At 36.3% G+C, this 14,173-nt stretch overlaps 1 protein-coding gene across 1 annotated transcript in view; it reads left to right on the top strand.

The window, feature by feature from the left end:
- The window catches only part of HDX (highly divergent homeobox), a 110,104-nt gene that overhangs the window by 36,038 nt on the left and 59,893 nt on the right, over window positions 1–14,173 (top strand). Inside the window, exon 4 of the mRNA XM_004685621.1 lies at window positions 1,470–1,523. Within this exon, the coding sequence (XP_004685678.1) occupies window positions 1,470–1,523 (54 nt within the window). The remainder of the gene's footprint in view (window positions 1–1,469; window positions 1,524–14,173) is intronic.

The following is a 14,173-nucleotide window of genomic DNA, read 5'->3' as shown; positions in this document are numbered from 1 at the left end:
GGCAGGTCAGGAGAGGTCTCCTGCACCATGTGAGTCACCTCCCTGGCTGGGGATGGAACTTGTGCTGAAGCTGCTGCATCTTTATCAGTGCTGTGCTTTAACCCTTTGCACAATCAGGGAGAGCCCTGTTTCTCTTTCCATCCTGCATCTTACCTCTTTTTCATCTCAAGATCTCTGATTTTTCTTCCATTTGATTTATTCTACTTTCCTGGCTTTCTCCTGAATTTTTTTGCTTCTTTCTGAAATTTTGTTATTTTTTTTATTTGAAGTTTTAATTTTTATTTTGTTTGTTGATTGGGTTCTTCTGACTTTTATTTATATGGTTTTAATTATTTTGTTTTTTAAAATATGGCAATCTTGTGTTTTATGGCTGATAAGTATACTTTTCCATGTTTTTGTGGTTTGATTCTGGGATTTTGTTTTCTCTGTTTGGTGTATTGTTACCCTGAGTGTTTGTTTACCCATTTGTATGTTTCTTTCTCTACATTGTTTGGTTTAGGGTTGGTATGCAGTTGTTGAGAGTTTTGTTCTATATGAGTCTGTCCCCATTTTTCTGTGTGCTTACTTGATGAAGGGCACAGCTACTGGGGTTTCTTGCTGTTTCGGGGATGGTGCTAAGGCCTCCCTTGGCCTTGTTCTAGTGCCTGAGACAATTGACAGAGCGCACAGTTGAGAGGCCAAGTGGGTGGGACTTTACCCCATCTTGGTCTGTTTCTATGGCTGGCAGGTTGTTGCATTGCTGACTATCCCTGATATAGAATCATGTTCTCTGTGGCTTTAAGCAGGGTATTAGTCTCTTCCAGATGTGCAAGTGACTATGTGCTGAGTTAGATGCACTTTCTGGGTGTTACTTAACCCACTATGAATGAGTAAGTTGGCAAGACCCATGAACTGGGTTGCACATCTTATTCTGAGATGCTGGTGGCTGGGACTGGAGTCAGGGGTACTGTGAGGTTGCTGAAGATCCCTAGTGTAGAGAAGGCCTTGCATGGCACAGGCTGGAGTGATGGTCTGCTCTGAGGTGCTGGTGGCTGAGTACTGAGTGGAATGCAGCACTCCTGCGATTAGTGGGGCTTCTGCCATGAATGGATAGCCCCTGCAAGGCCCAGACTGTGGTATGTATCTGCTACTCAGGTGCTGAAGACTGCGGCTGGAGTCAGGGGTGCTTTCTGCATTTTTGTGTAAATATTTTTATTTTCACAAATTTCTAAGCCACATTTAGAGATCCCAGGAATAACCTAGATTTTTTTTTTCATTTTGTTGGGAAACCATGTGCACTTAATATAATTATTCCACAAAGGTACGCCTTTTAAATTTGTTGAATTCTGTAAGGAAAATGCATTATCTATATGCTGGATCTGCTATATATGCAGACCTAACTTGATATATTATGACTTATTTGTAATTGATAAGCATTCCAATTTCCATCAATGGATACCTTACTGAGATTTCATCTGTTGTTTCCACAGATTTCAGGAAACCTTACTGTGCCTTGGATTACAGGGTGTTCTAGAAAAAGAGCAGTAAGTAATTTTTTTCATTTAAAGCATCAAATTCGTTTTGCTCTGTGTTGTTAAATGTCATTGAGAAAATTGTCATGATAATGGTAAAGAACGCAAGGGTGAACCTCAATTAGATTATATTTTCATTAATGCATATACATGTATATATACATATATATATAACACATGTAACCTCATACAAAATGCAGTAATCAGTACACTCTACAATCTTTGAAAATATTTGGTGTTTTATAAAAATTCAAAGGTAATTCATTAAATAATATTTTTTCTACATCTTATCTACCCAGTTATTTTAATCATATATTTCAATCATAGTTGTTATACTCAGTCAACACTAAATAACTTACATAACTATTTACTATTAAGTCATTTAATTACTAGAAATAAGTAACTAATATTTTAATAATCTGGTTTTCTGAGATGTGGAACAAACCCAAATGCCCTAAAGTACAGCTTTTGGTTTTTATAATGTTGAGATAACAAAACTTCATTACACTTGTTTTCTCAAAGAATTTTATTCAGTTTGTCTGTATAAGACCCACACGTCTGTATCTTAGCAAATACCCCATGAGACTTTGGTAAAACTGTTACATAGATGGGGAATGATTAAATAATTTTTACCATAAAGAAGATATAAGTAGATATAAAGAAAGATAATTCAAGTTACTATATGGTAGAAAGGTTTGAGGATGGTAAATCTGAATCTACAACTTCAGTACTAAACAAGATTATATAAACTCCTCTCTCTGTTCTTTTCCACATGAAATAGAACTGAAAACCACGCAAGGAATACAGGATGCCACAAAAGGAGAATTCTGAAAGGTGAATAGAAGGCAACTGGTTAGGGACTTCAGGGCTTAGGTTGGGGACAAGATGCCCTGTTGTCGCTCTAAGAGAAAGTGTCTCAGGCCAGGTTATTTCCTGATCCTCACCCTAAAAGAGAAGGCAAGTTGGATAGGCTTATTGCTCCCAATACTATGCCTTGAGTCCCACAATGTTATGTAAACCTGGCCACACTGGTAAACCTTGGTGGTAACACACAGCTAAGAGAACTGTTCTCTTTTTCTGCTGGGACTGGGATTCTCTTCCCTTCCTTACTCAGAAACATAAGATACTAATAATAACATCAGTAAAATAGCAAAAAGCATCCTGATGTTAAAAATCTTTTTCCATGTAGGCCAGGAAACTGTTTTGCCCACCTAGAGAACCAGGAGCTTAGTGAGCATCAGCAAGAATAATTAAGATAGCATGTGCGCTCAGCCCACGAAGTACACTATCCATCCTTAAGAATGGAGAATCTATTTTCCCAACCTAGACACTGGTCTTTTGGATGACACCAACAGGAGGAAATTCCCCATGGCAATCACCTGAGTTGGTGAAGGTTTTGCTGATCTCTTACTTTGTACTAGCAGGGATACATGAAGTCCAAGTGATGCCAGACAAGTCAAGCAGATTAAAATCATACTGTAAATATTCAGAAAAGTAAAGTATCATGGGAGCCACATTGTATAAAGTAGGTCAACACTTTCTGTTAAATTCAACTGTGTTAAATTAAAGATTCCTGATTAAATTAAAAAATTCAAATAAGAGTAAATATCTCTGAACATACTGGCCAAAATGTCCAGACACAATTGAAAATCAACCACCATAACAAGAACCAGAAAAATTGTAGCTTTAATTATAAAATAAATCAACAGTTAATATTAATGACATAGTGGAATTATCTGGAAAGAATTTTAAGAGCATCCCTTATAAAAAATGTTAAATAAGCAATTACATATTATCATGAAAAAACAACACAAAATCTCAACATTGCAAGCAAAGCCATAAAACAACCAAATGAGAATTATAGAACAAAAATTACACTAACTGAAATGTAAAAATTGCTGGATGGCTCAATATTGAGTGGTAATAAAAGTGTATAGAATTAATGTATGTGAGCAAAAATTAATAAAATTTATCCAGTTGAAAAAACAGAAGTAATAGACTAAAAAATAATAAAGAGCCTCACAGTTCTGTGGGACAATAATTCAAATATTTGGTATAATTGGAGTTCCACAAGAAGATGAGAAAGAAAACGAAACTAAGAGAATGTTGAAAGAAATAATGACTGAAAATTCTCCAGATTTAGAAAATAGCATAAATGTATAGATAGAAGAATCCAAGTAAAATCTGAACAGGATAAATGCAAAAAAAAAAAAAAAGACACCAAACACCAAATATTTAATAATTGAACTTTTGAAGACTAAACAAAAGCAAAAATTGTGAGTGCAACCAGAGGGAAATGAAGCATTAACTATACTGCAACATCAATTCAAATGACATTGGATTTCTTATCTAGAATCCTGGAAGCCAGAAGAGAACTGGAAAAATCTTTTTCCCAAGCTGGAAGAAGGTTGCCATAATCTGATAATTTCATATTTGTCAAGACCATTAATCAAAAATGAAATTAAAATAAAAACATTTTGAGATGAAAGTTTAAATTGGTGATCAAAAAATATTTTTTTCTAAATGAATGACTAAAGAAAATTCTTCACACAAATATATGATGAAGAAGGAATCTTGGGGCAACATGAAAGGATATATACATATCTCTTTCTATTGTTATACTACATCTCGTGTACCACCATATTTGATAACTGAAACAAAAATTTCTGGTCCTATCTGATACTCAGCACTTTAAATTGGGGAAAGTTAAAGCACCTAAACAGAAACAAAGTTTCCACACTTAATTAGATACAGTGTACTAGTATCAATATTTTACTATAAGTCATATCCTGTATGTTTTAATAGCCAGAGTGACTGCCATAAACACTATACAAAATGATAAACTCTTAATATGGTCAATAACAAAACAAAATCTAACAAAATGTTCAAATAACATACAGGAAGAAAAGAGGAAACATGGAATGAAAAGCAAAAAAGAAAGAAAGAAACGTAAGATTATAGTGTTAGGCCCTAACATCTCAATTATTATCATAAATATAAATATGCCAAGAGAAATGTAGTCATTTACATAGTGGAGAGCACAGTGAACTATGGTGGAGGACTATGGATGCTTTGGTGGTAGGCACAATGTGGTTGACTATACCCAAATAGGGTGATACTATAATTCCAAAGTACTACTAAGGATATAAATCAATTGTATGCCAATAAAATTAAATAATAAAATAAATTTAAAATAGTTCCATTTCATACTGTTTATTAAAATATCACTTCAAGTTCAATAATAGGTAGGTTGAAAGTGCAAAGGTAAGGAAAATATATCATGCATATATTAATAATAAAAACCAGGATTGAATGATTATGTTAATATCAGTTAAAATAAACCTGAGACAACTAGGACATCAGTAATGTAAAATTATCAATTTTAAATGCTCACACACAAAGAAGTAAGGCCTCAAATTTCATGAATCAAAAACTGATGGAAAAAAAGAGAAACAAATCCTCTATAATTATAAATAGGAACTTTAATGCCCATGTCTCAGAAATATATAGAAGTACTCAGAAATATATAGAAGATAAGGAAATAGAAGGTTTGGACAATATAGCTTATACAATCTATTTACAATATATAGAATACTACAAGAAAGTAATACATATTTTAATGGTTCTTCAGTACATTAGACAAGATAGACTTTATAAGAATCTAAGTAAAATCTAGAAGAAAAACTCTTATAATCAGAGATGTGCAAATCACAACCACAATGAGATACCATGTCACACCAGTGAGAATGGCATATATTGTAAAAGTAGCCACAAAAAATGTTGGTGAGCAAGTGGAGAAAATGAATTCTCCTTCACTACTGGTGGGAATGCAAACTAGGTATGACTACTATGAAAAGCTGTTTGGAGGTTTCTCAAACTGCTAAAAATGGAGCTTCCATGTTACCCAGCAATCCCACTCCTAGGTATATACCCAAAGATACATTATTTCAAAAGAATACAGGCCCTTCCTGGTGGTGCAGCAGGTTAAAGGAAAGCACTAAGAAGCTAAAGCCACTTCAGCATGAGTTCGATCCCCACTCCAGAGGTGATCCACATGGCATGGCAGACCTCTCCTGACCCGCCTGCTACTCCCCTCAGCAGTGTGCTTTCTCAGTGGGCCTGTTCTGCTCCCCGCAGTCTCTGGTGAATCCTCTCACCACCCCTGCATCTCTGGCTTGCACCCCAGTTCTGTATGCATAATAAGTAAATCTTAAAAAAAAAATACCTTCACTCCTGTGTTTAGTGTAGCACTATATACAATAGGTAAGATATGGAAACAACCCAAATGCCCAAGAAATAGATGACTGGATCAAAAAGAGCTCTCTCTCTCTCTCTCACAGACACACACACCCCGGAATACTACCCAGCAGTCAAAAAAGATAAATGCACACCATTTTCAGCAACATGGATAGAGCTGGAAGGGATTATGCTCAGTGAAATATACCAGAAGGAAAAAGAAAATTATCGGATAGTTTCACTTATAGGAGGAATATAGGGGAATCAAATGGGGGACCACGAAAAAATAATTATAATAAATAAACATAATTAACAGGCAACTATAAGTCATAGACATTCTGCAGGGGAGTGGGAATGAGAAGAGGGGAGGGAGAGCACAAAAGAATATTGTGCTGATGCACAGTCTCTCAGGAAACTACACCTGAGATAAGAAAGCATACATTGTACAAAAGGAAGAGTTATGTAATATATATATATAATGTAATATTTATATATATAAAATAATTGTATCATTTCCTTATTTCACTTACAATATAAGTAGATGAGATAACAAAAATTATCGCAAATTGAAATCTCCTGGTAGATTATATAAATAGTCCTTTTGTATACTGAAAAAATGTGGATGAATATTGACTTGCATTTATCTTGGATAATTTTGAAATTATTCAGCCTGGATTAAAGAATCGATATAGAGCCACTGTTTCCACAATTCCATAAGTCACATATCTCAAGAATATGCTTTTAAATTGCTACTAATTAGAGTAAAGAAAGAGTTAATTTTTCAATCCCTACTTTCTCAGCTAAAAATAAACAATTTTTAAAGACATGATTAAAATATTTTTATTATAGCTAGTTATGCACAAGAGAGGCTACCTAGCGAAAACATTGGAAATAAGAATTACCCTTTTAGTTTTCTTTTTAAAAAATAATACAATAGTTTATTTTTACATCATTTTGTGCATGTTTTTCGTCTCAATTGTAATCCCTGTGCACTTCCCATCACCAAATCACCCCTTGGGCCACCACCATAGTACAGTGCATTTCCCTTCCAATTTTCTTTCTTTTTTTTTTTAAGTTTTATTTATTTAGACATACAGAACTGGGATACAGACCAGAGGCTCAGGATTCACCAGATACAGAGTGGGGAGCAGAACAGGCAGATCGACTCAGTACTGCTAAGGGGAGCAGTGGGCTGGTCAGGAGAGGTCTACCACGCCATGTGGATCACCTCTATGAGGCTCCCCTCCAAGGCCGGATCAAACCCACGCTGAAGTGGATGTGGCTCACTTGCAGTGCTGCGTCCTAACACGTTTGCCCACCAGGGAGGGTCACCCTTTTAATTTTCTATAAAAGTTTATTTAACATAAATCAAAGTAAAACTGAACATAAATCATTGCTTAAATTGTTAAGGGGAAAGATGTCCTAAAGGAACTCTACAGAGGCTTGTGAACTCCATCCCCTACACCAGCTTTCTGGACTATACCGCCTACTCCAGTGATTGTAAACTACAACTCCCAGCAGTACCAGGGAGAGAACTGCGATGACCCAAGGGCAGAGCTAGCAGGACTCTGGGACTTTGGTGGATAAATAGGGCGCCATTGGGTCCCTGGGTCTCTCGCTCCCTTGCTAGGGATCGTCCCTCAGAACCACGTGACTCGGGGCTGAAAATTAGTTTGTTACCAGAGCTCCAAGTCAGTCAGCCAGCCGGTAAGATAAGCCAGTTACTTTGTATCCCTCTCTCTTTCCCTGGGTTGTTTCCTGGTTTTTCCCCTTTTGTAAATAAACCTATTTTGACCCTTTTGTGTGTGCCTGAAGTACAACTGAATTTTAAGCGTAAGGGTAAGGCCCCACTGATAGGTGGCCCAGTTCACACTGGAGTGCCCTGTAACAATATGACTTTTTAAATGGTTTTCCTGTTTGAGATATAATTGACACAATTATATTTATTGTTAAGTTTTATTGTAAGATATAGGTCATGCTTTCTTTTGTTGTTCCATAGTAAATATTGGAAGCAAGTTTGTGATGCGTCCATTTTTTTCAGTTTTTAAATTAAATTTTTAAACCATTTTGTTATATACTACACACACACACACACACACACACACAATCCTTCTTCATTTGGTGCATTTTTTCATCTCAGTTGTAATCCCCATGGACTTCCCACCACCAATTCACCCATGTGCCATCACCATATTCCTGTGCGCTCTTCCTGCCTCAGTTTTGATCCTATCTCCCTCTCCACCCCCATAGAATATCTCTTATTTATAGTTGTTTGTTGAGTTTTGTTTTTACTTTACTACTCTTTTTTCCGGACCCCTTGCCATGAGTGAAAACTCCTGCCATGAGTGAAACCATCCAGTATTTTTCTTTTTCTTTCTAGCTTATTTCAGTAAGCATGATCCCTTCCAGCTTCATCCATGTTGACGAAAATGGCATGTTTTTTTTTTGATTGCTGAGTAATATTTCATTCTGTATGTACCACATCTTTTTAATCCAGTCATCCATTATTGGGCATTTAGGGTGATTCCAAATCTGCCCTATTGTAAATAGTGCAAGAAACATAAGGGTGCAGGTGCCCTTTTGAATTAATGTTTTTGTGTCCTTTGGGTAGATTCCTAGGAGTGAAATTGCTGGATCATATGGAAGCTCCATTTTTTAGCAGTTTGCAAAACCTCCAAGCAGCTTTCCATAGTGGTTGTACCAGTTTGCATTTCCACCAGCAGTGTAGGAGAATTCATTTTCTTTGCATGCTCCTCAACATTTTTTGTGGATAGTTTTTTTGATATGTGCCATTTTTTTATAAAGATTTATTTATTTATTCGTACAGAACGGGGGTATAGGTCAGAGATGCAGAGAGTGAGAGGATTCACCAGAGGCAGAGTGGGGAGCAGAACAGGCAGATCGACGAAGTACACTGCTGAGGGGAGCAGCAGGCGGGTGAGGAGAGGTCTGCCTCACCATGTGGATCACCTCCGGGGCAGGCGGGAATCTAACTCCACTCAGGTGGTTTAAGCTTCTTTGTGCTGTGCTTTAACCCGCTGCGCCACCAGGGAGGGTCGATATGTGCCATTTTTAATGGCATGAGATGGTATCTCATTGTGGTTTTGATTTGCATTTCCCTTATTACTAGTGATGTTGGATATTTTTTCATATACCTGTTGGCCATCTGCATTTCCTCTTTGGAGAAGTGTCTTTTTAGCCTTTCTGCCCACTTTTTTATGGGGTTGTTTACTTTATTTTTGTTGAGTTTCTTTCATCAGCTCTTTGTATATTTTTGTGACCAGTCCTTTATCGTTAGCATTGTGTGCAGAAATTTTCTCCCAATCAGTGGGGTGTCCTTTTGTTTTGTGTAATGGCTCATTGCTGTACAGAAGCTCTTTAATTTGATGTAGTCCCAGCTGTTTATCCTTTCATTCACTATCCTTGCTTTGGGTGATGTATATTTAAAGCTATTCCTGAGGTGTATATCATGTAGTGTTTTGCCAATATTTTCTTCTATACATTTTATGGTTTCAGATCTTATGTCTAGTTCTTTAATCCATTTTGAGTTTGTGTGTGTGTGTGTGTGTGTGTGTGTGGTGCGAGGTAGTAATCTAGCTTCTTCTTTTTCTTTTTTTTTTTTTACATGTGGCAGCCTAGTTTTCTCAGCAACATTTGTTGAACAAACTTTCTTTGTGCCATTGCATGTTCTTTGTTCCTTTCTCAAAGATTAGCTGTCCATATAACTGTAGGTTTATATCTGGGCTTTCTGTCGGAATCCAATGAATGCGTCCACTTCTATGGTATTTCTTCAGGCTTATTTTTACACTTCGAGGCATTTTATGGTTCCATATTCTTGCTCAATTTCTTTGAAAAATATTGCTAGTATTTTGATAGGGTTGCATTCCTCTTAATATGCTTTTTTGTGTCCTGTAAGTTCTGAGAGATTGTGTCCTCATTACCATTATCTCAAAGCACTTTTTTTATTTCTTGTTTAAACCGGTGATCTTTCAGTAGCATGTAGTTCAGTCTCCATGTATTGGGGGTTCTCCTTGATTTCTTGTAGTTGATTTCTGGTTTGATATTTTTATGGCCAGCAAAGCTACTTGGAATGATTTTGTTGATTTTTGTCATGTGACCCAGATTGATCCTGGAGCATGATCCATGTGCACATGAGAAAGAAATGTGTATTTGGTTTTTTGGGTAGTGCAGTGTCCTATAAATGTCTGTTAGGTCACTGAGATCTAGATACTTGTTTAGGGCAATTGTGTCCTTGTTTATTTTCAGTCTTATTGAACTGTCCATTGGTGAGAATGGGATTTTGAAGTCTCTTACCACGTATGTATTTTCTCCAATGTCTATTTTCAGAGATGATAATAATTCTTGAATGTATTTTGTTTTCCCTTACTTGGTGAGTATATATTGATGAGTGTTATGTCTTCTTGGTGTATTGTCCTCTTGATCATCATATAGTGTCCATAATAAGTGTCCTGTCTCCTTTCTTAACTGAAAGTCTATTTTATTGGTTATAAGCATGGCACCCCTGCCATCTTTTGGGATCTATTTGCTTTTATAATTGTTTTCCATCCCTTTACTTTCAGTCAGTTTGTCTCTGATTTTAGTGGTCTTAATTTTTTATTGTAGGTTCCCTCTATTCCCCTTTTGTTTAAAGTTTTATTATAAATGATTCTTGTGAAATGCTTTTTCTGCATCTATTGATATCATCATATAAGTTATATAAGTTTTGTGTGCTTGGTTTTGTTGATATGATGTGTTACTTCATATATGTATATGTGTGTATATGTATATGTATATGTGTATGTATATATCCTGGGATAAATCCCACTTAGTCATGATATAATCTTTGTGATATACTCTTATATTCTAATTGCCACTTACTTTGAAATTTTGTTCAATTTTTTTTGAGATTTGTTGAAAATTTTTATGTCAATGTTCATCAGGGATATTAGTCTATATATTTTTTAGCTCCTGTCTGCCTAATTTTTGTATTGGTATTGTTGACACAAAAAATGTACTAGGGAGCATTGCTTCTTATATTTTTAAAAATGTGTGCAAAGTTGAACCCTTCTTGGTGGCACAACAGGTTAAGGTGCAGCACTATGAAGCTATCACAGCCACTGCAGCATGAGTTTGATCCCAGACCAGGGAGCTGACCCACATGGTGTGGCAGACCTCTTCTGTCTGGCCCACTGCTCTCCTCACCGGTGTATTTCAGTCCTTCTGCCTATTCTGATCCCCACTCTGTCTCTGGTGAATCTTCTCATCCTATGCATCTTTGGCCTGTACCCCAGTTCTGTATGCATAAGTAAATAAATCTTTTAAAAAATATTGAGCAAGTGGAGCATTTGTTCCTTTAATATTGATAAAATTTATATGCAGTCCTTGATCATACTTTTTGTTTTTTCTGAAAATTTTATAATAGTTTCAATGTTGATGTTTGCATCTTTCTCTTCCTAAATTAGTCTTGGTAGACTATATCGATCTAGAAATTTGTCAATCTCTTTCAAAATTATTGAATTTATTAACATATTTGCTGATAGCAATCTCTTATGATCCTTTGTATTTTGTTATCTAATGTTAATTTCTCTTCTTTCAATTGTGATTATGTTCATTATTCTTTTTTTTTAAAAAGATTTATTTATTTGTACATACAGAACTGGGGTATAAGCCAGAGGTTCAGTGGTGGCAAGAGGCTTCACCAGAGACAGAGTGGAGAACAGAACAGGCAGATCATCGAAGTACACTGCTGAGGGGAGCAGCGGGCGGGCCAGGAGATGTCTGCCACACCATGTGGTCACCTCAAGGGCAGGCGGGAATCGAACTCATGCGGAAGTGGCTTTAGCCTCTCAGTGCAGTGCTTTAACCCACTGCGCCATCAGGGAGGGCCATGTTCATTATTCTTTATGCTAGATAGAGGTTTATTTGTTTTCCGGAAGAGCCAATTATCAAATTCATTGATCTTGGTAGCCTTATATTTACCTATTCCTGTTCTTATTTTTATTATATCTATCCTGCTAATTACTTTGCAAACTCTTTCCTTTTCCTCTCTTTCAAGTTGCTTTATGTGTAAGATTGCATCATTTGTCTGCCCATTGTTGAAAGTGGGATATCAAATTTTCCTGGTATTATTGTATCATTATCAATCTTTCTCTTTTTTATAAAGATTTATCCATTCATGCACATAAGAACTGGGGTATAGGCCAGAGGTGTGGCAGTTGAGAGGATTCACCAAAGACAGAGTGTGGAGCAGAACAGGCAAATCTACTGAAATATACTGCTGAGGGGAGCAGTGGGTGAGACAGGAGAGTTCTGCTGAGTCATGGGCTGTGAATAGCTTCATAGTGCTGCAGCTTCACTCCTTGCAACACCAGGGAGGCCCCTATCAATCTTTCTTTTTAGTCAGTTACTAAATGTCTCAAGTATCTCAATATTCCAACATTTGTCGTGTTTATTTTTATCTTTTATTTTCTCTTGTATTAGGTCCTTAACAATAATCTAGTATCTGTTTTAAAAATCATTTTTATTTTGAAGTCTGTCTTATCAGCTATAAGTATAGATGTTTCCAGTTTTTTTGTTGGCTACTGTTAGTCTTTCACTCACACCATACAGCAGCTATGCCTACTTCTTATGAGTTGTACTACTCCAGTTTTGCTACAAAGAGTTCAATTAATCTTTTTTCTTTCACATTCTACTAGATTGTTGCTCCTGATTTGTACTGCGTTTGTCTATTTGTCTTTCAGGAACTATTGATTTTGTTCTGCTGCTGTTTGGTTGTGTAGGTGCAGGGAGACAAACCTATTGTCTTCACTCTACCACCATCTTGCCTAGCTCTTCTATTTGAATTATTTTGGTCAAAGTTTGACGATTTGTAAATTCATTTACATAACTATATAACTTGAGGGGAAGCACTTCACATTTCAACACATGTTTATGCTTCTCTTTCCCTCCACCAAAACTTCAGTGCCAATAAACTTTCACATTACCATTTCTATCATCTCTCTCCCTACTCTTTTCCAGTAGCCACCACATTTTTTTTGTAATCTAGAATTATAGAGTTATAGGTGTTTGCCTGTTGATTTTTCTTTCATTGATTACTTATAATCCACAAACAAGTGCAGTCATTCTATAATGATTTCTATAATGAAAATAAAAGTATTAAAAATAAAAACATAAAAGTAACTCCTGTTAAGAAGTTTATTATCTAGTGGAATGATGAACAAAAATTCACAAAACAAGTAAGAAATTTCAACTGTGTTGGCTCATGTCTAGACTGATGATTGAAAACCAAGGAAATAACTGAAGAAAGTGTATACTTGTTACTTAAATTAGATATTTTTAATAGTTCTCAGTTCCGAAGGGTTTTTGAAATTTGTATATGCTCTGAGGACAAATATACTGTGCAGTTATACATTTAACAGAGGCAAACAGAAAGCTGCTTTACAACATCAGATTTGTAACACCTATTTTTATTTTTTTAAAGATTTATTTATGCATACATGAACTGGGGTATAGGCCAGAGGTGATGGAGAGGATTCACCAGAGACAGAATGGGGAGCAGATCAACTGAAACACACTACTGAGGGGAGCAGTGATTGAAGCAGGAAGGGTCTGCTGTGCCATGTGGGTCATCTCTTTGGTGGGGGATCGAACTCCTGTTGCAGTGGCTGTGGATAGCTTCATATTGCTGCACCACCAGGGTGTTTCCTAGTTTTATTTTATTTTATTTTTTTTTAGGATGTATTTATTTATGCATACAGATCTGGGGTACAGGCCAGAGGTGCAGGGATGGTGAGAGGATTCACCGCACACAAAGAGGGGAGCAGAACAGGCAGATCAATGAAGTACACTGCTGAGGGGAGCAGCGGGTGGGTCAGGAGAGGTCTGCCACGCCATGTGGGTCACCTCAGGGGCAGGAGGGAATTAAAGTCATGCGGAAGTGGCTTTAGCTTCTTAGTGCTGTGCTTTAACCTGCTGCACCACCAGGGAGGGCCCCTAGTTTTATTTTTAAAGAAAAAGAAAATAACTAAAATCTTAGAAGTTTCCTTGAGGATGGTAAAAAGGCCAGATTTCTGTCTATTATGTTGTCATTTGATATTTGATTTTTATTACCTTATTAATTTTCTTAATTAAAATATGCACTTTAAAGCTTTGCAAATAACTGCTTTTTCACAGATAAAATCTTCCACCTAATAGGCATTGTTATAGTAGGTCACTTTCAGTATTGCTAATTCTGAGAACCCAAAAGATATTTAGCAAATCAAATCAGGTTTCAGTTACTTCAGTGCAATGGATGAATCAGCTTTCGATGTGCTCTAAATGAATTACAAATTAATTAGCTGAGTGTGTTGAATGTTCTGTTCATTATTCCTTCCATTCTGATAGGAATGCAGTATAACTTGCTCTAGAGAATTAAATTGAAAAATATG

The sequence above is a fragment of the Condylura cristata genome, unplaced genomic scaffold, assembly GCF_000260355.1.
Source record: "Condylura cristata isolate star-nosed mole 26May11 unplaced genomic scaffold, ConCri1.0 scaffold00019, whole genome shotgun sequence".
Classification (NCBI taxonomy): Eukaryota; Metazoa; Chordata; class Mammalia; order Eulipotyphla; family Talpidae; genus Condylura; species Condylura cristata.
Note: the sequence above shows the minus strand (reverse complement) of the source record. Positions and strands in the feature narration are given on the sequence as shown.